The 22,500-nt window shown below is 38.7% G+C and overlaps 1 protein-coding gene across 1 annotated transcript in view; it reads left to right on the forward strand.

Moving 5' to 3' along the window:
• Positions 1–21,680, forward strand: part of LOC122263401 (small subunit processome component 20 homolog) — a 22,325-nt gene extending 645 nt beyond the window's left edge. The window contains exons 2-3 of the mRNA XM_043031811.2: positions 10,722–10,943; positions 12,967–21,680. Coding sequence (XP_042887745.2) covers positions 10,737–10,943; positions 12,967–21,300 — 8,541 coding nt within the window. The 5' untranslated portion in view covers positions 10,722–10,736 and the 3' untranslated portion in view covers positions 21,301–21,680. The remainder of the gene's footprint in view (positions 1–10,721; positions 10,944–12,966) is intronic.
• Positions 21,681–22,500: the final 820 nt, after the last annotated feature.

Raw genomic sequence — 22,500 nt, forward strand, 5'->3', positions numbered from 1 at the left:
TATTTCGTTTGCAAAATCTTAACTCAATTACCTACCTAACTTTGCCTAGTTTTGAATTAAAACCTAGTCCAAGGGGGGCTCTGGACCCCACCTTTTTAGTGAACTTCATACAGCATACCTTGTGCAAAGAACCCTAAAAACCACCATCCTCGCCCTGAAATTCAAACATGGCTGTGTTTACGTATTAACCCTCTCTGGACGGGTGGTACAGCATGTGTACCGCGCATTCAAAAGCCCAGTGGCCGGGCGGCACAGTATTGTGCCAGCCATTCAATTGATTTAGGCCTAATAATTCGAACGCCCCGGCATTTGGACATTCAAGGCTAGAATTCCCCCGTCGGGGATGGGTTAACCCATTGCAGACGGAGATAAATTTGCTTGCCCAACCTCCAGGATAGGTTTTATTTTAGAGAGAGACCGCTTGAAGCAATTTAATTTGAATCATCCCACTCTCTTTCAGTCATTCGTTGTAAAACTAGAGCGGTTTTTGTGTTTTATTTTTTTGTGTGTTTTATTGAGTTTAGAGACTTATATGTGCCATATAACAGGCTCTATCAGTGCTGCAGTTGACTAAAATTGTAGTATATTATCCATATTAGCTCATTATTTCCTTTATACTCAATGTGATAGAAGTATTGCTGTTTTATTGGAGGACAAAAGACAACTTTATTTTTTCGTATTTTTGTGCTGTCATGAACGAATACGAAACATATAACCCCCTACAATAAAGATAACAAGAAGAGGTAGGGAAGAGGAATGAAACCTGTGCTTGTGACTGTGAGTGCCACAATGAAAGGCATCCATATTGGCACGGGAGCACATTTTAGACACTGGGTATGGATTGAGTCACCTTCCTCTTCTCGTTCTGCCTGCACATCCTTCATTGGCGGTAGTTTTGAGCAAGGGTTCATCAATTTAGTGTGTGCCATCGCTCTATAGAGACAGTGCTTGCTAGAGACCGTGGATGGGTGCCATTCAAGGCTCTCTCTCCTGCTGGTGCTAGGAAAAAGTGGTGCCATCTAGGTTTTGGACATTAAGCTAGCACGGTATTACGGTAATTATAGTAATTATGACTGCAGTAGCCATCATCACTCATTCCTTTTTCATTACACAATAAAATAGCATAGTATTCCAAAATCCCCGAACGTCATGACGCCCGTCGTCAGGCCAAAGCTCCTACGTCATGTATGTCATGACACCCGTACGCAATGAGTTAATAGCTAGTGACAAGCTGTTGACTGGAAACCCCCCATTGAATTACCTGCATGCACTATTATGTTCTCTTGATAGATGGCGCAATATTCCCCATTGTTTACAGTATGATTATAGAGTGCCCTCTATTGAGTGGTCACATCATTATCAGTCCTAGTTTCCTATCCTGAGGGATATATTAGACGAAGTCTCAGTTGCTGTCATTGTGGTGCAGAGTGAGGGTTATTCGTGGTGAGGCGCGGCATTTTCATCTACTGAACTAATTACATATCATAAGTATCACAAAGTGCCCTGAATAGGGGAGGTCCACAGGGGAGCGTAGCCCCCTCTTGACAAAGGCTGACTTCAAAACTAGGCAAAGTGTGGTAGGTAATTGGGTTAAGCTTTTGCATACGAATTGTGCCCCAAAGTAGCATGAGGTTACTTAACCCATTCACGCCGGGTGACGTGATAGCATGTATTGTGGTTTTCGCGTCAGACGCCCTGGACGCACTATGAGGGGAAGCCGCGCGCTCGGGTAGAGCGAGCGGGCAACCCAGGCTTGCGGCTTGTGTGCCCGAGAATCTAGAGGTGTTAGGCTTATGCATTCGAGAACCCCGGTATTGCGACTGCGCAAAGCTGGAACGGCCCCGGCGTGAATGGGTTAAAAAAAAAAAAGCCCCCCCCCCCAGCTAGGGCTAACCTCAAAACTTGGCAAAGTTAGGTAGATAATTAGGTTAAGATTTTGCATACGAAATATGCCTGGAATTCATATTTTACCCCGCAATTTCCCTCATCTACTTCATGCCCTCCCATGCTATCGGGTCCCAGATTGTGGGGTCCAGGGGTGGAAGTACGCATTATTTCCACTATATATGAATAGTAGAGGTTGAGAGGAATCCATCGATACCACTTTAGTGGTATTTAGTGACACAGTGTTATTCGGAAAATTTACCCAAAAAACAAACCTTATGGAATAACATAGTTTGTAACTATAAAAAAATTGAGTAAAGGGAGATGTTTCCACTGCAATGACGAAATGAAAACTGAGAAATATTAACTCTGTGCATGTGCCGACCTCACACATGGAAATACAAAAAAAATCACTAATAAGCATTGATGTCACTTGACAATAATAGCACCAATAAGGAAAAAAATTTATTAACCAATCACAGACATTTGAATGGTGAATATGGATCCTCGTTTGAATTTGAAAATCAGTATAGAAATGACTACTGAGTGCACAGGTTGTAGATGCATGCTGTGGGTTTTTTTATAAGTGATTTCATGAAGATGACAGTTCAACAATTAAACTCTTATGGGACGACCCATTACCTGGCCCCTCACATGCCTCTAATTAAGGTAAGTAATGTGCACATTCGGATTGGAAATACACCTGTCATGCAGTGGCTTGAAAAGGGGGGGTCCAGAGGGGGGCAAAGCTCCCTCTTGGACCTTGGGTAAAAATAAAATTATGTTAGGGTAAGTCAGGTCCATCGGTTAGGTTCTGTTGTGTATGAATATGGCAAAAACTGTGTTCATGGCAGGTACGTATCTGCAACGAAGTGGCTTGAAAAGGGAGGGGGGTCCAGGGTGGGCAAAGCTACCCCCTTGGCTAGGACTGACTAAAAACTAGGCTAGGTTAGTTTAAGTCTATGGGTTAGGCTTTGGCACTGAAAAATTTGTTTAAATCTCCTGCCAGAAGTCGTTCAGTAGCATTTCGATGCATGGGGGGTTGAAACTCATAAACGAAAGGTTTCAGAATTTATGGAATATTATAACTGTCCAAAACAGAATGAAAACTACACAAGAAATATTGTCATACCTAGAAGGTGGTTGTGTCTTTATCCAAATTTATCAATTTTCTGAATAATGCCGAGTTACTAAATACCACAAAAGTTGTATAGATGGTGTCCTCAATACACATAACATATAACACAAATATACTTAAGTTTCACCTTAACCCTGTCTGTTGTAAAATGAAAAAATTTAAGGTGTGGTTTCTTTACGATTTACTCAGCGCATGGCATACTGTATGCAGAGTGATTGCACGAAGTGATTTTGGTGGGAAATTTGACTTTGCTGTTTTCTAGGTATTTTGTCTACAAAATTCTAACCTATTGACCAACCTAGCTTTATCTGGTTCTGAAGTTAGCCTTACCCAAGAGAGGGCTTTGCCCCCTCCTGGATTCCTCTTTTTTTTATAGCACTTTGTGCTTCTTACATTGAATTTTGGGAGTTTTTATTTAGGTTTGTATTTATGGAGCTTGGACTATGTGTATCCCACATCACCATTGTATATCCCGTAACGGGATCAATACCACAAACACACTCACGACTTCATGATGCAACAAACAACTCGAAAATCGCTTGAAACAAACTTATGAGTTCACTAAAAATAAGGAATACAAAAACACTATGATTGGTCAGTCAGTTTAAGGTTAATTCTCATTGGTTTTCGCCTATAGAAAACTAAACATAAAATTGTTTTTTGATAGATAGCTCTTTCTTGAATCAGTGCACATCAAGTAAAACAGAAAGACATCAGTTGACTGTTTACCATTGCAAGATGAAGGTCAAAGAACCTGATACATAATGAGTGCCTTCCACTACTATTTAAGCCCTGATTGTGGGATACAGTGGGGGAATTGGGGATCAAGTCAATCATTTATGGATAGTAGAAGTGGATATTAGATGCTACAGTTGAGAAGACAAGAACTTGTGATTTCAGTTACATATGTGCAGCTTGAATGATGTTGTTCTTTGCTAATTTTCATATGATTCCTGACATTGTAACAATTTCATTAAAAGTTCATTTTCACTGGAATAGAGAGAATTAGGAAATCCATCAATAGTCTTCAGGTCAGAAAGGTGTCAGGAGTAATGTGACAATTGAACTGTCCAATTTACTGGTTGATGGTAGATGGCTGCACATGCATAATGTGTGGATATAATGCATATTTCTAATTAAGATGTATTTATAAAATTATATACAATGCGTGACACATAAGAAATTGGAATTTAACAAGTGCGTATTTTCTTGATTTGTAATAGAAATTGAAATAGTGCATTCCAATGATCTTGACAATGATTGTTAACCCTATCCCGACGGGCCCAGCAATAAGTGGAAACCCCCTATGTCGGGCCTATGCAATATTGCATCGAGAGAATTCACACTGGTGCGTTGCCCCGTCATCGGGCATTTAGCCGTGTCACACGGGTATGACACACCGTCATCAAAGGGTTAAGGACATGGCAACCTATATGTATGAAAAATAGTTTATACAAGGATTTCATGTTGGTAAGATGTTTGGTGTAAGGCCAGGTAGGGCTTGATTCTGTTATAGGAGGTGCACAAGGACTTAGCCATTGAATTTATCCATCACCACCATTGTTTACTCATAGTGTTGACCACTGCTTAATGCTTATACTCCTTAACCCATTGCATACAGGTGTCAAGACATACATGTCGGCACCGAATAGGCCTAAGATGCGGGTGCCAATTCGTACATGATGTGACATCAGGATCTGCTAAGTATTATGGCTGTAACGGCGCTAGCTCCAGAGCTACAGGGTTCCAAAGTCAGCCTAATCTCGCCTTTTTTTTTTGTGTATTTAAGGAAAAATATTGTTTGAGCTAGGCTGCGCTACCCGGTGGGCAGAGAAAACCCTTCCCCGTCCCTTTAAGTTTTAGCCGGTGCCGCTAGTGTCGTAGACCACCCACCTTAACGACCAATTAGGTTGTAAGGCGCCCCATCAGCAGTGGGTTAAATTGTGTGATTTTTTTCCACTTGAATTGTGTAGAATAGTAGAAAACTATATAAAATGCCCAGCCCAGATGAAACATCTGAAGACGTTCTCATTTCTGAAGGGTTAAATGAAAGCAGTGAGGTGGAATTCTAAAAGTAGTATAGTGTTTTTTTGTTTTGTTTTCCGCTATTCAGAATTCTATATCTTGCCTTTTTTTTTTCCTTCTTTCTTTTTCTTTTTCTTTTTCTTGCCTTTCTTGTCCTGCATCTTTTTTTTTTTTTTTTTTTTTTTCTCCCTTCTTATCTTCCTCCTTTTTCAGTTACTCTTCCATCTTTTCATCCTCATTTCTCCTATTCCTCCTCAATCTTCTGCCTCCTCCTTTACTTTTTCCTCATCCTTTTCCTGTTTTCTTCCTTCTCTTCATGCTTTTTCATCTCCTGCTTCTTACAAGATTAAGCAATTCTTTTAACCCACTCACGACAGGGCGTATATTTGTCTATTGCTGCTCCCGCTTTCAAGATAGCAAGAGCATGTTGCTTCCCACCAAGAGATTTCTCAAGGTGTAAGGCCATGCTGAACTTCTCAGAATGATTTTAACCTGCCCGATTCGAGAGGGAATGTGATAGATAGGAGTTTTTTATATTTCTTAAATTATTATTATTTGTGTGTGTGTGTGTGTGTGTGTGTGTATGTGTCTCAAATTAAGAAAATTGCATATGTACAAACATAACTGTGTAGAAGGTGTATATAGTGAGAGAATCCATGATGTGATAGGATATCATCATCTGTTGAGGGAAATATCCTGATGATGTGATATGACGGCATTTGGCATGAATAGGTTAATCCATTGCAGATGGGTGTTATGACATACATGATGCAGGAACTTTGGCCTGACAACAGGCTTCATGACGTATCATTATCATTTTGGATCATTGTGTTACTTTATTATGCTATTAGTAATGAGTGACAGATGAAGACATTTGCAGTCATAATTAATATAATTACCATAATATTAAGCAAAATGGGATTCACCTAACATTTAAAATAACTTTCTTCTAGCACCAGCAGGAGAGAGAGCCTTGACTGGCACCCATCCATGGTCTCTAACATACACTATCTTTATAGAGCGATGGCAAATAGCAAATTCCCTCTCTATCCCTCTAAAGTACCACCAATGAGGGGTGCGCAGGCAGAACAAGAAGAGGAAGGGGACTCAAACCATGCCCAGTGTCTACAATGTTCCCCTGTGCCAATAGGGATGGCACTCACTGTCATAAGCACAGGTTTCCTTCCTCTTTCCTACCTCTTCATATTATCTTCATTATGGACAGTTATATTTTTCGTATTCATTCATGACAATACATGAATATGAAAAGAATGAAGTTGATTTTTGTCCTCCCATAAAACAGAAATACTTCCATCACTGAATATAAAGAATATTATATGAAACCCTGTACTACAATTTTAGTCAACTTCAACATTGATAGAGCCTATGATATGACAAATATCAATCTCTCAGTACAATAAAACACAAAAATGCTCTAGTTTTACAATGAGTAACTGAAAGAGAGTGCCGAAAGTCAAGGTATGTTGTGTGAAGTTGCCTTGCTCTGAAATATAGCCCATCCTGGAGACTGGGCAAGCAAATCAATCTCCTGTCCGCAATGGGTTAACTAAATCAAATGGACTGTAAATGGACAACATATGATGAACTTGATATGATGATAGAAAATTTACAATCACTTCCTGGTTGATCTTTCTTGGCAAAGCCTTTTTATTCTTCTGTGTAGTGGAAATTCAAAATGCAATTAGCTTCTTTCTTCTCCATAATGACTATATTCTTAGCTTGATTCTACTATCAATAACCTGTTAACGCCGGATGACAAGATAACACGTCCAATGTGGCAGTACCAGCCACCGGGGGCAAGACATTTTGTCAGGGCTTTCCTTTTGGTTGGCGTGCCGGGTGTTGGGTGCGTAGCGCTTGACCACGGCCAGAGTGGGTGAATAGCTTAAGGTGTTTGGCCCTTTCCAACAGTTGTCAACCATGGTGAAACTGACAACAAGCTTAGGCCTTATAGCAAGAGAGAGCGAAAGAGAATTGTTTTGTCAGTCATGGTCTGTTGTACAATGGCAGTAGAAGACAACAATGAGAAGGCTAAATTACATAATGAGAAAAGTGTTACAGATTATGCTAAAGAGGAAGGAATGGTATTCAAGGATATTGGCAGTTGACAAAGTGCCATGTAAGGGAGTTTTTCAAAGGAAAAACCTGGGAATTGGCTAATATAATTTGATATTTTATCTACAATACCCTATTTTTTTAAACAAGGCTCTCATCTTGCAGAAAGTATAGGATGAAGATCATTGCTCTCTGCCAGAATGTTTAAGGCTATAGATTATGAGAAGAGAATTATTTTTTGCAAGATCCTGTACTTAGGATACTGAACAAATGATTTTTACATAACACAAAAATCTCTGAACAATTTAACCCATTGCAGATGGGTATCATACATACATGGTACAGGAGTTTTTGGCCTGACGTTGGGTGTCATGATGAACATGATGTTGGGAGATTTTGGATCACTGTGTTTCTTTATTGTACTATGAGTGATGAGTGGGTGATGGTGACAATTGCAATTATAATTACTATAATTGCCATAATGTTAAGCAATTTGGGTTTCACCTAAATTCCAAAACCTAGGTGGCACCACTTTCTTCTATCACCAGTAGGAGTGAGAACCTTGAATGGCACCCATACACAGTCTCTAGTAAGCAATATGTTTAGAGAATGATGGCACCTAACAAGGTGCCGACCTCTTGCTCTAAAGTTCCGCCTATGAAGGATATGCAGGCAGAACAAGAAGAGGAAGGGCACTCAAACTATGCCCAATGTCTCCAATATGCCCCTGTGCCAGTAGGGATTCCTTGTACTGTGGCACTCAGTCATAAGCACAGATGTCCTTCCTCCCTGCCTCCTCATGTTGCCTTCATTATGGATGGTTATATTTTTCGTATTCATCTACTACAGTACACAAATTAAAAGAAAAATGAAGTTGATTTTTGTCCTCCCATAAAACAGCAATACTTCTATCACACAAGAGTATAAAGGAAATAATGAGCTGATATGAACCCTATACTACAATTAGGCAGCTGCATCATTGATAGAGCTCATTGATAGAGACACATATAAGTCTCTAGATATAAGTCTAGAACCAATAAAACACACACAAAAAAATTACAAACACAGAAAAGGCTTTAGTTTTACAGAATGACTGGAAGAAAGTGGGAAAAGTCAAGGTATGTTGCATGAAGCTGCCTTGCTCTGAAATAAAACCCATCCTAGACTCTGGGCAAGCAAATCTATCCCTGTCTGCAATGGGTCAATTTGATATAAATTCTGCATATCAAACAGTAACTAAAGTGTTTAATTTCTGAAATAAGATATAATGCTACTACTTTAGATTAACCCTCTCTGGACGGGTGCTACACTACGGTACCACTCATTCAAGGGCCCGGTGGCCGGGTGGCACCATATGGTGCCAGTCATTTAATTGATTTAGGCCTAAGCGACATTGTGACATGCAAGGCTGGAATGCCCCCGTCGTGAGTGGGTTAAGATTAAGAAAAATCATGTGGCTAGATGGAATTTAATAACGAGTAAAGGTGTAACGGTGTAAACATTTTTTCAGCTACAAATTATTTAACCATTGTAGACAGGGTAAGATTTGCCTACCCAGTCCCCAGTACGGGTGCTATTGCCACCTACACAGTATCCCAGAAAGTTTTATTTCAAAGTGTGCCAGCTTCACACAATATATTGCAACCTCTCATGATCTTTTTCATTCACACATTGTGAAATGAGAGCCATTTTTGAGTTCGTCATTTTTTGTGTTCTGTATTGTGAGACTTATGTGTGTCATATGACAGGCTCTATCAATGTTGTAGTTAACTAAAATTCATAATGAAGATAACATGAAAAGATGGGGAAGAGGAAGGCAACCTGTGCTTAGGACTGCGAGTGCTACAGCATAAGGCAACCTTACTGGCACGGGGCACATTGTAGACACTGGCCATGGTTTGAGTCATTTTCCTCTTCTCATTCAGCCTACACATCCTTAATTGCCAGTTCTTTATAGCAAAAAAATGGCATCTTCCTGTACGTCATTGCTCTCTAAAGATAGTGCTTGTTAGAGACCTTGGGTGGGTGCCATTCAAAGTTTTCTTTCCTGCTGTGGTGGTGCCATCTGTGTTTTGGATTTCAAATTTATCACATTTTGCAGAATATTACAGCAATTATAGTAGTTTTAATTGTAAGGGGCATCATTACTCATTAAATAGAATTATTACTCATAGTACAATAAAGAAACTCAGTGATCCACTCTCTATTAATGTATGTTAAATATACCCTGACTACTATTGTCATGTACATCACGACACCTGCCATCAGTCCAAAAACTTGAGTGTCGTGCATGTCATAACACCCATCCACGATAGGTTAATTTTATTTGTATCTGTTTTTTTGTGCCAGATTTAGAAATGTTCAAAGTAGTATGGGCCTAGAATTGGTCTGTGTACTTCTTCCTTGGATCATCAGTCAACAGTTGTTACATCTGTGTCTTCAGATACTTGTAGCAAAGCTATTTTTGTCACAGAAGGCTGAATATCGTCTCTGTTTGTAATGGATAAACTGCATGTTGATGATAAAATAAATGCATAAAAGGTGCAAGCAATATATTAGAAAATAGGTCTGATACATTGGTTTGCACTTAACCCATTGTGTACAGGTGTCATGACACACGTTACAGTACCGATTAGGCCTAAAAGACGCGTGTCAATGCGTAAATGACACGACATCGGGATCTGCTCACAGTTGAAGGGTGCACACAGTCATGAAGTATTATGGCTGTAATGATGCTAGCTCCAGAGCTACAGGGTTAAAAGGTCAACCTAAACCCCCATTTTATAATGGATTTAAGTAAAATATTGTTTTGGCTAGTAGAGGGTGGAGGTAAGCCGGTGCTGCTAATGTCATAGACCGTCTGTCCTGACAACCAGTTAGGTTATTAGGCACCCTGTCTGCAATGGGTTAATGCTCATAGTGAAAAAATATGAAAACATCATTCAGTAAATGAACTTGACAAGACAAATAGAAATACATTTTAGATTTTGGTTTATGAGATAAAGAATTTGATTTTCTTTCTGTTGGTGTATAGCTTATGGTCTTTTGTTAATTTATATATTTATGAAAAGTAGAAAAATGAGAAACATAATTAGGTCCCTGTTTGCAAAAGCACTGTTTTATATATGTATGTGTCTATAAAGAAAATTTTTTGCTCAACATTGTATTTATTCTTCCAAAGTTTGTGATTTGTTACACTGAGTAAAGAAACAAAAAGTTTAGTGGGGGCTCTTGTCTCAAACTTGGTTTTGGCAGACATAACTGGGTAGAGCTGAAAGAAGTTCTTTTATTTTATTTTTTTCTTCGTTTAATTTTGCTTGAAGTTATCCTTTAAATAAAAAGTTACTTGCACTTACTAGTTCATAATTGATTATTATATCTTGTAGTTGAACTTTTGCTATCTAATTCTCCGAGAGAAAGGTGCCATGAAAGAGATTGAATTTTATTTAAAAATTTACCTAGGCCAGAAGAAAAGTTAGAATCTTAGTTTTCACTATATCACTAGCATTAGATCATCTCTTATTTTTTTATTCCTTTTGTCAGATATGACATTACAGTTACATCATATTTTTGACACATTTTATGATTTATCTTGCAGTAACAAGCCAGAAAGATGAAGGAGAAGCCCACTCGCCAACAGGCTCACAAAGCCACCAACACTTTCACCTTCAAGAAGTTCAGTGAGAAGGTACGAGGGCTCCGTGTCAGTGCCAGGAAGTTCCTCCTGCAGCGGGGACAGGGAGCAGACACAGAGCAGACCTCAGTGTTCCGCCAGACCTTGTTAAAGTGCAAGGAATTAAATCTCACAGAAGCCTTTCAGGTAAGAAGGATTTTTAAGGATGATTAGAGCTTGAATTTCATCATGCTCTTCTTCTTCTTTTTCTTTTTGTAACGAGGGTCTATAAAGGTTAGAGAAATTATAGTGTTCTCCCCTTTTCCATTTGTATTTTATTTCATTTTGAGTACTACAAATCCCTCCCCACCCAATCCCTTCTGCTTTCTCCTCTCTTGCTTTCTCACCTCCCTCTCCCATATATCCTTCCTTCCTTTCTTCTTCCCACCCCCATTTTTCTCCACTCTCTCTCTCTTTTTCTGTTAGCTGTAGAACTTAATTTAGAATTCCAATATTGAGAGTAATTTAAGACTTTTAAAGTTGTGGTTATTTGTTTCTCTTAGAGGGATTCTTGAAATATTAGAAATGTATTTAGTTTCTAATTTCTTTAGATCAGTGTATATAGAATATGTACTGAATAGGCTATGAATCATTATGCATTCTGTATGATTATTCATTTGAACATAAACCAAGTACAGTTAGAAAGTTTTGAAAATGGTAGAAAAAAAAATAGCATCAGAAATTATTGCAGTAATATATCCTATGAAAGAACTTTAATTCCTTTTAGAATATGATTTCTTAACCAGCTGACCCTCCGCAGTACCTCCAGGTTTATTTCATTACAAATTAAATATATTCTTATAATTTTCTCTACATTTCATATTATATGGTTTTAAACTTGAAAAGATGACATGAATTGTTTGATTGTTGAATTAGATCACAGGGTAATCTAGCATTCTCAAACAGGTGAATCCTAGTTTGTTTACTACATAAAGGACTACTTTGATGCATGCTTGCTTAGACACAGAGGATAATATTCAGGTTGATGATTACATGAATTTTACAGATGCATCTGATTAATGTTGTGGTTAATCCACTCACTCTGGGTCTCATATTTCCCTAATGTTGATTTTGCCAGCTAGATAACAAGCTACAACTCCTATGAGCATATACATACATAACATAACAGTGTAAAATGTATGGTTTGAGGGAGCAATCAAAATGTGATAGGACATCATCTCTCGGGAGCAAAATATTTCCTTGGGGTGATATCAAGTTATCAGGTGCCAATGGTATAAAGTCTAATTTTGCATGTCATTTATTTTATAGAACATAACTTGATTACACTTTTATCTGTATGACTATACTTGGGTATGATATTGTATTTACATTCATAACCTGACTTACTTACATAGTTACGATCTTTGTCTCTTTGCTTTACAGTTTATTTGATAAATGCAGATATGATCAAAGCTAAAATTCATAAGAGATTGCCAAGATATTCCATAGTGCAGCTCATTCTCACAAGATTGCAAACAAAAATGTGCATTAAAAAAATCCAGCCTCAGCCACTTTATTTATATAAACAATTATTTAAACCTGATGACATATACTATAATTTTGACTGGAGAAATAGAAGTATTGTTCTTCCAATGTTATGGTGTAACTAAGAGAAGTTAATTCACCTCATCTGCCTGTGAGTGTTTTTTGCCAGTATTGCTTGCTTCATATTTGTTGATTTTTTAACAGCTTCCAGACACATTATTTATACAATCTATATGCAGGTACACATAAGTACATGTCCACACACACAAGCAGCCAGACAGACAACACTTCACTTAGCGCTATATCTTGTGGACAGGAGAGAGTGAGAGAGGGAGGGCAAAGACATACTCAAAAAAATAAATAAAAAAAATATATATATATATATATAAATATAATAAAGTGCAGAGAGATGGTGAGATGGTGTTCTGAACTGAAATATCAGGAGATGCAATTCAAAATAACTTGAAATATAATTTGGTGATTATCATATTTGTCAATATCAGCATTACATAAGACAGGTTTAAGATTAAGATATTTGTTTTCTGGTTGACATTCTAGATAAACACCATAGATCATTATTGTATTATTAGTCGGTTATTATTATTGACATCTTATACATTTATCTCTTTATACATTTTTAGCTAAGAATCTATTTTCAAAATCTAACCAATTTGTGAACTTACAGGCTTTCCAGGAGGATCTCAAATACACCATTGTAACAACTGCCCAGCTTGTTCACCATGAAGACCGCATTGCTTCATGTTTGGCCAAACACCTTTTGGTTCCCAGTTCCCCAGCACTACAGCCTCTGCTGGATCTGCTCGTTGCCTTTGCCAACGACATTCCGCAGGACTTCTACCAGCGGCATTTCTATAACTTCCTTTCAAAGTTGATACGACATTTGTCCACCAAGGAACCTGAACAGATAGAGGCTATTTTCTTGTGTATTGTGTCCTTATTTGTGGTTCTTCAGAAGTACTTGCGTAATGATCTGTATAAATTATATCATGTACATAACTATGCACGATTACTTTCCAAATCCCATAAGTGGTACATTAATGAGCTGGCTGCCCAGAGTCTGGCATTTTTGGTGAGAAAGGCTCCCAGTATGGAAAATTTCCTAGGAATGGCTCTGAGAAAGCTGAAGAAAGATGAAACTCAAGTGGAAGGACTAGGCAGGCTGTTTGCAGCATTGATGAAATCAGACGTAGTTCAGCGCTTGCATAGTGCCACTCCAGTTGTATTAGATCAATTGTTGAATCTGCTTGCAGGGGAAGATGTACCACCAGACCTAGCACTGCAGGCAGTGTGTAGTGGCATACTGACATTAAGCTTCTACATCACAACGCCTCATCCTGACAAAGTTACCAAGTGGGAAGTGTCATGGAAGGAAGACTCAAAGCTAGTGTGGCCAACAGTTTGGGATAAGGTGAAATCCATTCTTCCACACACTCAAACTTCAGACAACTGCCATCATTTACATGCTATTCTTCAGGTGGTTCAGAAATTGGTTTCCTTCAAGAGAGGTGCTTTGGTTGCTGATTTGAATGACGCTCTGAATCATTGTGTAGCCATAATCCAAACACCTTTGCCTGACAGTGTTGGCACTACTGTATGTGACATAATATCAGTTTTGCTTATGTCTCAACACCATTCATTGACATATGCTATGCTCCATCAAACAGTAACCTCAGTATTCATGTCCCAACACTCTCATTCAGTTAAATTTTCATTTATACAACAGATGGTGGACTTTGAGAGATTTGATAAGGAAATTCTCCCAGTATTACTACATTATTTAAGTACGGTTTTAAGCACAAGGAAGGACCCAGATATCCACAAGGATGTTGTGTCTGTCATTGCAGATGTGATTATGGCCAAACAAAAGCCATGTAATTCAGGCCTGGATTTAAGTTCTTGGGAAAAATATCCCATAGATTTCACACAAATTTTGGCAAAAATGGACACTTCTGTTGAGAATAATATACCAGCTTACATTGAAAATAAAATTTCAGAAGGAGTTCAAGATGACTTGAGTAATCTGGAGGAGTTACTGCTGATCTTTGTGTGTTTGCCTCACATATCACCATTAAACCATGAAAAGTTAAAGCCCCACTTCCAAAAGATTCTGAAAACCTCAATTATGAAGTTAAATGATGTAGGAGGCAAAATTATTCCCAGTGTAGATTTGACTCCCAAGAAGAAGAAGGCAAAAGTTACAGAAATTTTGTTTGATGTAAATGTCAAATATGATATTTCATTAACAAGCAGAAGGTTACTGTTTTTACTAGGAATGGTAGTTGAAGGAATGACACATGTTTTCAGTGGGAAGCAATTTCTTGCATGCTTAAAGAAATGTTCATTAATTGATGTGCTTATGCAGAAGCCTCATTACCGGGAAAATGTACATTTCTTAAGAGCAATAGATCTACAGTTAACTATAGCATCTACAGAAGAAGCAACTGATGTGATGAGTGAAGCCTTCCTTAAAAAGATATATCCTTCCCTTGCACCAGTCCTTGCCTCTGCAAACCCCCAAGTGCGCCTTTTAGGGACGCACATCCTGTCTTTGTTTCCAGTGACACTTCCTCCCCCACCAGAAAATGTGGAGAATGTGGAGAGTATATTTGAAATCATGCTGAAGGTAGAGATGACCCCCGTGACACCATTTTCCTTCAGAGATCGGGTTCGTTTCTTAGACACAATTAATGGCGACCTTGTCAAACTACATAAACCTGTGTGTGACACTTATGATCATGCTCCTTTGCTTCTCTTTCTAGGTCAGTTATATGTAAACTACAAGGATTTATGGAATCCTTGTCTCAAGGGAATATCAAGTTATGCACATAGCCTACCTTTGGACTCTTTTTGGCAACTTTGGTTTGCAAAACTGAAAATAGCAACTCACAATTGTCAGCAGATTTTGCTTAATAAAATAGTGGATCCAAATGATGATCTTGAAATAGAGAATGAAATTATCCAGACAGTTGTGCAGCATCTGTCAAATCACCAAAGTTACTCTAAAGTTATTGTTAAAGCTGATCACATGAACTACCGTGATTTGATGTGGAGGAGCATGGAGAAATACCCTGATGTGTGTGAGGCTCGTAGCAGAGATCTAGTGCCTCTCTTCTTTGATTTTTTGAACAACGAACTCTTTCCGTTTGATTTTAATGTGGCTCCAACTCAAGACATTAGCAGAAGAAAAAGAGAAGAGCAAGAAACGACAATGATAGAAGGAGATATCAGCATGAATGAAAGTGAGTCAGATGCCATAACCAGTAATGATATCAGCATGAATGAAAGTGATACAGATGACGCAACTGGTAAGGAGGATGACCCTGATACCTCACTATTGGATGAGGAGCCAGACTCAGAGGTGCGCTCACGGAAGGCACCATTAAAATCTCTAGGTGGGCAGCTAGCAGTCTTTGCTAAGTTTCATAACCCCAAAAAGTTGTCACAGACCAAGAAACTAGAAGACATGTACAATGAGTTTCTCACTCACCCAGCACCTTCAGTTCAGAGAAGGGCCCTCAACTGCATAATGGCTTACAACTATCCCTATCTTGTGCCTTATTCAGAATTTCTGTACAAGCTTATAGATGACAAATCCTTCAAGAATGCCATCACTCTCTTTAGTTTGGACGGTTCGGAACAGTCTGTGGCAGAGGAACATCGTAAGGACATGATGCCATATCTCATGAGAATTCTCTTTGGCAAGATGCATTCTAAGGCTGGAACAGGCACAGCTGGCAAGGGAAAAATTTTGATTCGAAAGGGTGTGATATTAAGATACTTGGCTGGCGCAAGGGAGAGCGAATTAAGGATCTTCCTTAATTTGGCGTTTGATGTTCTGTTGAGTCATATAGAAGGAGATGCTTTGGCCATGGTAGAGAGAACCAAGCAAAATCTAGATCCCACAAAGGTGGTCCCTCTGGGCAGGTTGCGAGGTGCTCTGACCACACTGGACAATATTATTAATAAAATAGGTAACCTACTCCAGGAAATATTGCCCACCCTTATAAAGGTGATACTCTTCATAGCAAACCTAGCAACAATACTTCTTGAGCAACGCACAGAGATTGGAGATCGCACTATAACCGTCCTGAAACACTTGCGTCAGGGTTCACACCGGCGACTTGTAGCTTTCTTTAAGCAGTTTGAAAACTATAACTGGTCAGAGGAGGAAATTAATGCTGTGTTTGAGGCAGTTGTGTGGCCCAATTTGAAGCGTTTGCCTGACGAAGGTATAAGTTCACCCACAACTTTACTTATGCTTTTCAAATGCTGGGCAGAGAATCCAAGATATTTTCCTTTACTTACCAAATGTCACAGAGAAGATCATACCTTAACTCCATTGCCATATGTAATTCAGCTTCTGAACCATGAAAAATGCAATCCCTCTGTGACAAATTGTATTCTAGATATGGTTGGGAATCTCATTAATCTTCAGGACTTTGAGGATGTTGAAGAAGAGTCATATGCAGAGGGAGGCAAACCCCTTCCAATTCCCTGTTCTCCAGTCATTCTGGTTAAAAGGTTACAGTCACGTGATGGGATGCATGAGCAGAACTTTGGTACAGCAATGCTTGTGCCACACATGGAAGGCCTCTTGAAAAGCATGAAGACCATGGTAACCAAATTAGGCAAGAGCCAGTTGGTTAAAGAACGTGACCTGACTATTCTTACAAATCTTTCAGAGTGGGTCACAAATAAAGAAAACTGCAGTGATCTTCTGAGTCTGATTGCACCTCTTATTGTCAAGAAAAATTTGAAAAAGATTGAAAAGATTCCAGAGTTGCTTACAATGTGCAGTCACCTTTTGCAGGTAGTAGACAATTCAGCTGATTATCTGAAACCATTCATTTCTCAGTTTGGAACCATGGGCAGCCGGGATACTAGAGCAGCACTATGTAATGTGGTTTCAGTAATAGCCTCCTCTAATCCACAGTTTAAAGAGCTTGCAGAGATGGCAGAGGATCTTAATTCTTGGAACCCTAAGATGGTTGAGGAGGTTGACTATGAGAGAAGACTAAGCGCCCATGACCGTTTCAAGAAGTATTGTACAACAACAGAGGTTGTGGATGTCGAGTATTGCCAGCTCTTCCTTTACAACAGCATGTACTTAATACGCCAGGTTGATGATACCTCTTTACGAGATATGTCAAGCTTTACATTGTGTCAGATGATAGACATGTTAGTGAGACTGCAGCCCAACTATAAACAGGAATTTGAACTGATAGTAACAAATAACTTTCTGCAGGAGATCAGAAAAGGATTAAATAGTAAGAAAGAAAAAGTCAGGACAGAGATCATATCATTACTGAGACAGCTAATCTTGAAGTGTCACAAGCAAGTTGAGAGACTTAACGACCTTTATAAGCTTGTCAACGAAGATGAAACAGATTTGGACTTCTTCTGCAACATGGGCCACATCCAGCGTCACCGAAGGGGACGTGCGATGACAAGACTTGCAGAGAAGCTTGACAATGGAGAGTTTTCACCATCATCTTCAACAATCGATGGTTACCTTTTGCCATTGGTTACATCGTACTTATTCCAAGATGTGTTTATTAAGGATGATCATTTGATATCAAGCTCTATAAGTTGCATAGGGAGTTTAGCTAAGAAAATGCCATGGTACTCTTACCAAAAATTGTTAAAAGATTACTTGAATATGTTGTCAAAGCAGGAGTTGAAGTTCCTAAAGCAAGCAGTACGAGTTTTAGAAGCAATTCTTGATGGCTTCCATGAGGAAGTAGAAATACCAGCTGATGAGGAAATAACAGTGAATGAGAACACTACAAAAATGGAAGGTGATACCACTGTCACTCATATAGTTAAAGATGATAATCAGGCAGAAGTGGAAGAGGACAAGGAAGAGGTAGGGGATAAGAAGAAGGTTGAAGAGGAGGAAGAGGTTTTGGATGATGAAGAAGGAGAGGATTTGGAAAAGACAGGGGAAGAAGGAAATGGACAACAAGCAAACATCAGCAAGGGACAGCGAGTATATACAGCCTTAGCTAGTGTGTTTATACCACAACTCCAAAAGACATTAACAGCTCGAACTAAAGCTGACATGGAACACAAGGTTAATAAAAGCAAATATCCAGAAGACGAGGACATAAAGCGTATTCCTCTGGCTTTTGCCTTAATAAAGCTCTTGAAGAAACTTCCTCAAAAAATGCTTGATGCAAATGTCAACAGTGTGTTAATGAAGGTTATTCACTTTTTGAAGTCCAAAGCAGAGAGCATAAGAGATGAAGCCCGCAGTATGCTCATCAAGATCATGGTAGAAATTGGAGGGAGTTACTTGCTGTGGACAGTAAGAGATTTGCGGAGTATTTTGACTAGAGGTTATCAGGCACATGTGTTAGTTTACACACTACATGCTATCCTCTCCCAGCTTCGACCATTACTGACGTCTGCGGATGTCAATGCCTGTCTGACGGACATGATAGAAATTTGCAAAGAAGATATTCTTGGACTACAAGCTGAGGAGAAAGATGTGGCTGAGATTACAAGAAAGGTGAAAGAAGCACGTGTCAATAGAAGCTATGCAATCTTGGCATTCACTGCAGAATTCATATCTACTGAATGCCTTCAAGAAATCATTTTGCCATTGAAGGAGGTCCTCACTGAGACACAAGATAAGAAAGTAGTGAACAAGATGGTGCGTTGCTTGTCTGAAATATGCGGTGGATTAGAACGTAATGAAAACATCCCCATTACTCAGAAATCGGTGTTCATTTACGGCATGTTGAATGAGAGGATACTCACCCTCACATCAGAAAAAGAACAAAAAACAAAGAACAAGAAAGGCATTCAACAGCCAGACTCCCTCATCTTGGAGCCAGAACCCAAGAAGGCTCGGCTCAACCCCAAGACTTCATTCAAGGCAACTGCTCATGTGCTGATTGAATTTGCAGTGCAGTTTCTTGCTAGTCTGTTAAAAAAGGGCAGGTTTATACCAGAAGATAAAGAACATGTGATGTTGCTGGATCCATTCCTTAAAGTGTTAGCTAACTGTATTGATTCTGAATACCCTGAAATATGTGTGTATGCCCTCAGATCCATCAGTATGATGGTCAAGTTTCCACTTCCTTCTTTGCAAACAGAATTGAAAAATTTGTGCAAGCAGATGTTTTTGATACTGCACAAGTTCTCATCCCCTGAACTTGCCAAAGGTAAGATTTATGACCTTGTCCAATTATCATTCAAATCTCTTGCTCTTATTGTAAAATCTGTTGATATCTACTTGCTGAATGAAGAGGAATTGAGAGTTTTGTTGCAGTACTTAGATGGTAATATACAAGACCGAAATCAGCAACAAACTGCTTTTGTTGTTTTGCAATCCATTATTGCACGCAAAATTGATGCACCTGAGCTCCATAACTTGATGAAAACCGTGCAGAAAATGAGCATTACAAGTGGTGGTTTAAATGCATTAACACAAGCACGTATAACATTTTACACTTATTTGCTCACTTATCCAATGAAGCCTGTTATGATAAATGAGTACATTACATATTATCTAGGAAATATATCCTACTCTATACTAGATGGAAGGATGTCTGCAAGTATTATGATTAATGATATTGTTAGCAACTTTCCATCAAAAATTTTGACTAAAACAGTGGAGACAAATATATGGTTTAACTTGTCTAAACAGCTTATAGTTGAAGAATCACTAGAGAATAAGAATTTGCTACATAAAGCACTCAAAACCATGTTTAAAAGATCAAAAAGAAAAGAAGAACTGATAGAGCTCTGTCTTCCACTATTAGAAGAGAAACCAAAAGCTTCTGTCAGGACAAATGCTATTGCAATGCAGATTGGTTTGAAATCACTAAGTGCTTTTCTTGATGTTACAGTTAAGCTTCTTCCTAAACAATTTCTTATTAAAGTAGCACCAATAGTAATAAATCTACTAAACCCATCAAGGTACAATGCACAGTTCACCAACATGCAAGATGATACTGATGATGTAAAATTGAGCAAGGAGACCTGTTACATGGACAACTGTCTTGTGGCACAATTAGAAGTATTCACGAAAATAGTGAGAGCGTTCTTCACCCACGAAGATTGGAGTAAACACACTGATTCTGAAGTTTGGAAGTATGCACAAGCTCATTTGCTCTATCCACATATCCAAGTTAGATTGAGTGCTGCTGGACTAATTGGATATATGTTAGCTGCTCATCCTGTTGAAGGCAGTGTATCACCTCCTCTCACTACCAACACAGATGAAGCACGCTCACTTGTTTTAGATATCTGTGAACAGCTGAGAACAGAAGCCCCAACAGGCATGCCACTCTTGACACAACTCTCACTCTCTGTTATTAGAAATCTGATATATATGGTTCGCCATTCATGTAAGGTTCCTCTTGTTAAGAAGAAAAGTGACGAAGAACTAGAAAATGTGAATGGTGACTGCAAATTAAAGACAAAAGCCAATAAAAAAGGAAGAACTGATTTAGTTCTCGGAGATGAAGAAGAACCCATCCCCAGTGCAATTTGGGTTGTTCGTCATGTTGGAAATCTGGCGTATGAGGAGCTTCAAAAGCATGGAAGAGATTCCACCATAGTCCGTGAATCTCTGCTCAATCTCATAGCAGGCTTAGCAGTTGTAGTTGGAGAGAAAATTAATGAAAGCATGCTGCTTGGCTACATTTTAAAGCACTTAGCTCGGGAGCTCTCAGATGAAAAGCTCCCTGAGAACCTAGCCACAAAGACGAAGGAAGTAGCAACAATGGTGAAAGAGCTTGTTGGGGTTGAAGTGTACACACGTCATCTCACTGCTGCCCAGGTCATGCTGGCCAAGAAAAGACATGAGCGTAAAGCACGTGGCTTGCAGCAGCGTGCATTGAATCCAGTCCTTGCAGAGAGAAAGAGGAAGAAGAAGAATCTAACAAGCAAGGAATCCAAGAAACGTAAGATTGCTGAAAGAAAAGGAAAGATTATCAGGAAAAAGAAAACGAAGTTGATAGATCGAGCTGTTGTAGCAGATAGATAAGCTTAGTTTTTATGGATTGTTTTTGTAAATAGTCATACCTTTTGGCCTTTTACATTATTAACCCATTGCATATGGGTGTCATAACATACATGTCGGCACTGATTAGGCCTAAAAGACGGGTGTCTAAACCCTCATCTTATGATGGAAATATGGAAAAATATTGTTTGGGCTAGTGTTGTAGACCACGCGTCCTGACATCCAGTTAGGTTGTTAGGTGCCCCGTCCACAATGGGTTAAGATAATAATATTACACATTTCAGAAAATCAGTGTTTGTAAATATTGTAAACTCTGTCAATTTTCAAGTGAAACTGTACAAAAACCATCTATATATTTGGGTGATTTTGCTTTAGATGGAGTAATAGAAAAGATATGAAACTTATTTGTTATATTATTTGATTCCTAAAATCTCTTAGTACTTCATAATTTTCAAAGTAACTGAAAAGCACCTTTCAACATAAGATTGTTGATGCCTGTTGATTTGTTTCCAGGGACTTTTGTTGTTATTATTACTTTTATTATTATTACTGTCATTGTTATTATGATTATTTTTATTTTTATTTTTATTTTCATTATCATTATCGCTTTTATATTCTGTCTGACCTTGTATATCCATTATATCTTAAAAAAAAAAAAATCTCCATGACCACTAAAGAATACAGTATCTGAATGAAGACACATTAAGTTGAATGATAAAAGTCCTATACCCTTTAAAAGTTTAACAGACAAAGCCAATTAGAGTGATTGTACTTTCCACAAGCAGTGTATCATTAGTTAACCCATTGCAAATGGGTGTCATGACATACATGCTACAAGTTTTTGATCTAACAGTGGGCATTAGACGTTGGAGGATTTTGTATCACTGTTTCTTTATTGCACTCTGAGTAATGAGTGAATGATGATGACAATTGTAATCATAATTACTATAGAGTCGTAATGTTGAGCAATATGGGTTTCACCTAAAATCCAAAACCTAAATGGCACCACTCTCCTAGCACCAGTAAGAGAGAGAGCCTTGAATGGCACTTGTACAAGGTCTCTAGCAAATACTATGTTTAGAGAATGATGGTACACAGCAAGTTTCCGACCTCTTGCTCTAAAGTGCCAGCGATGAAGAATGCCCAGTGTGTACAATGTTCCCCTGTGCCAGTAGAGATGCCTTGTACTATGGTACTTACAGTCATAAGCACAGGTTTTCTTAC

The sequence above is a fragment of the Penaeus japonicus genome, unplaced genomic scaffold (assembly GCF_977035675.1).
Source record: "Penaeus japonicus unplaced genomic scaffold, GWHDUDI00000001_assembly GWHDUDI00000003, whole genome shotgun sequence".
Classification (NCBI taxonomy): domain Eukaryota; kingdom Metazoa; phylum Arthropoda; class Malacostraca; order Decapoda; family Penaeidae; genus Penaeus; species Penaeus japonicus.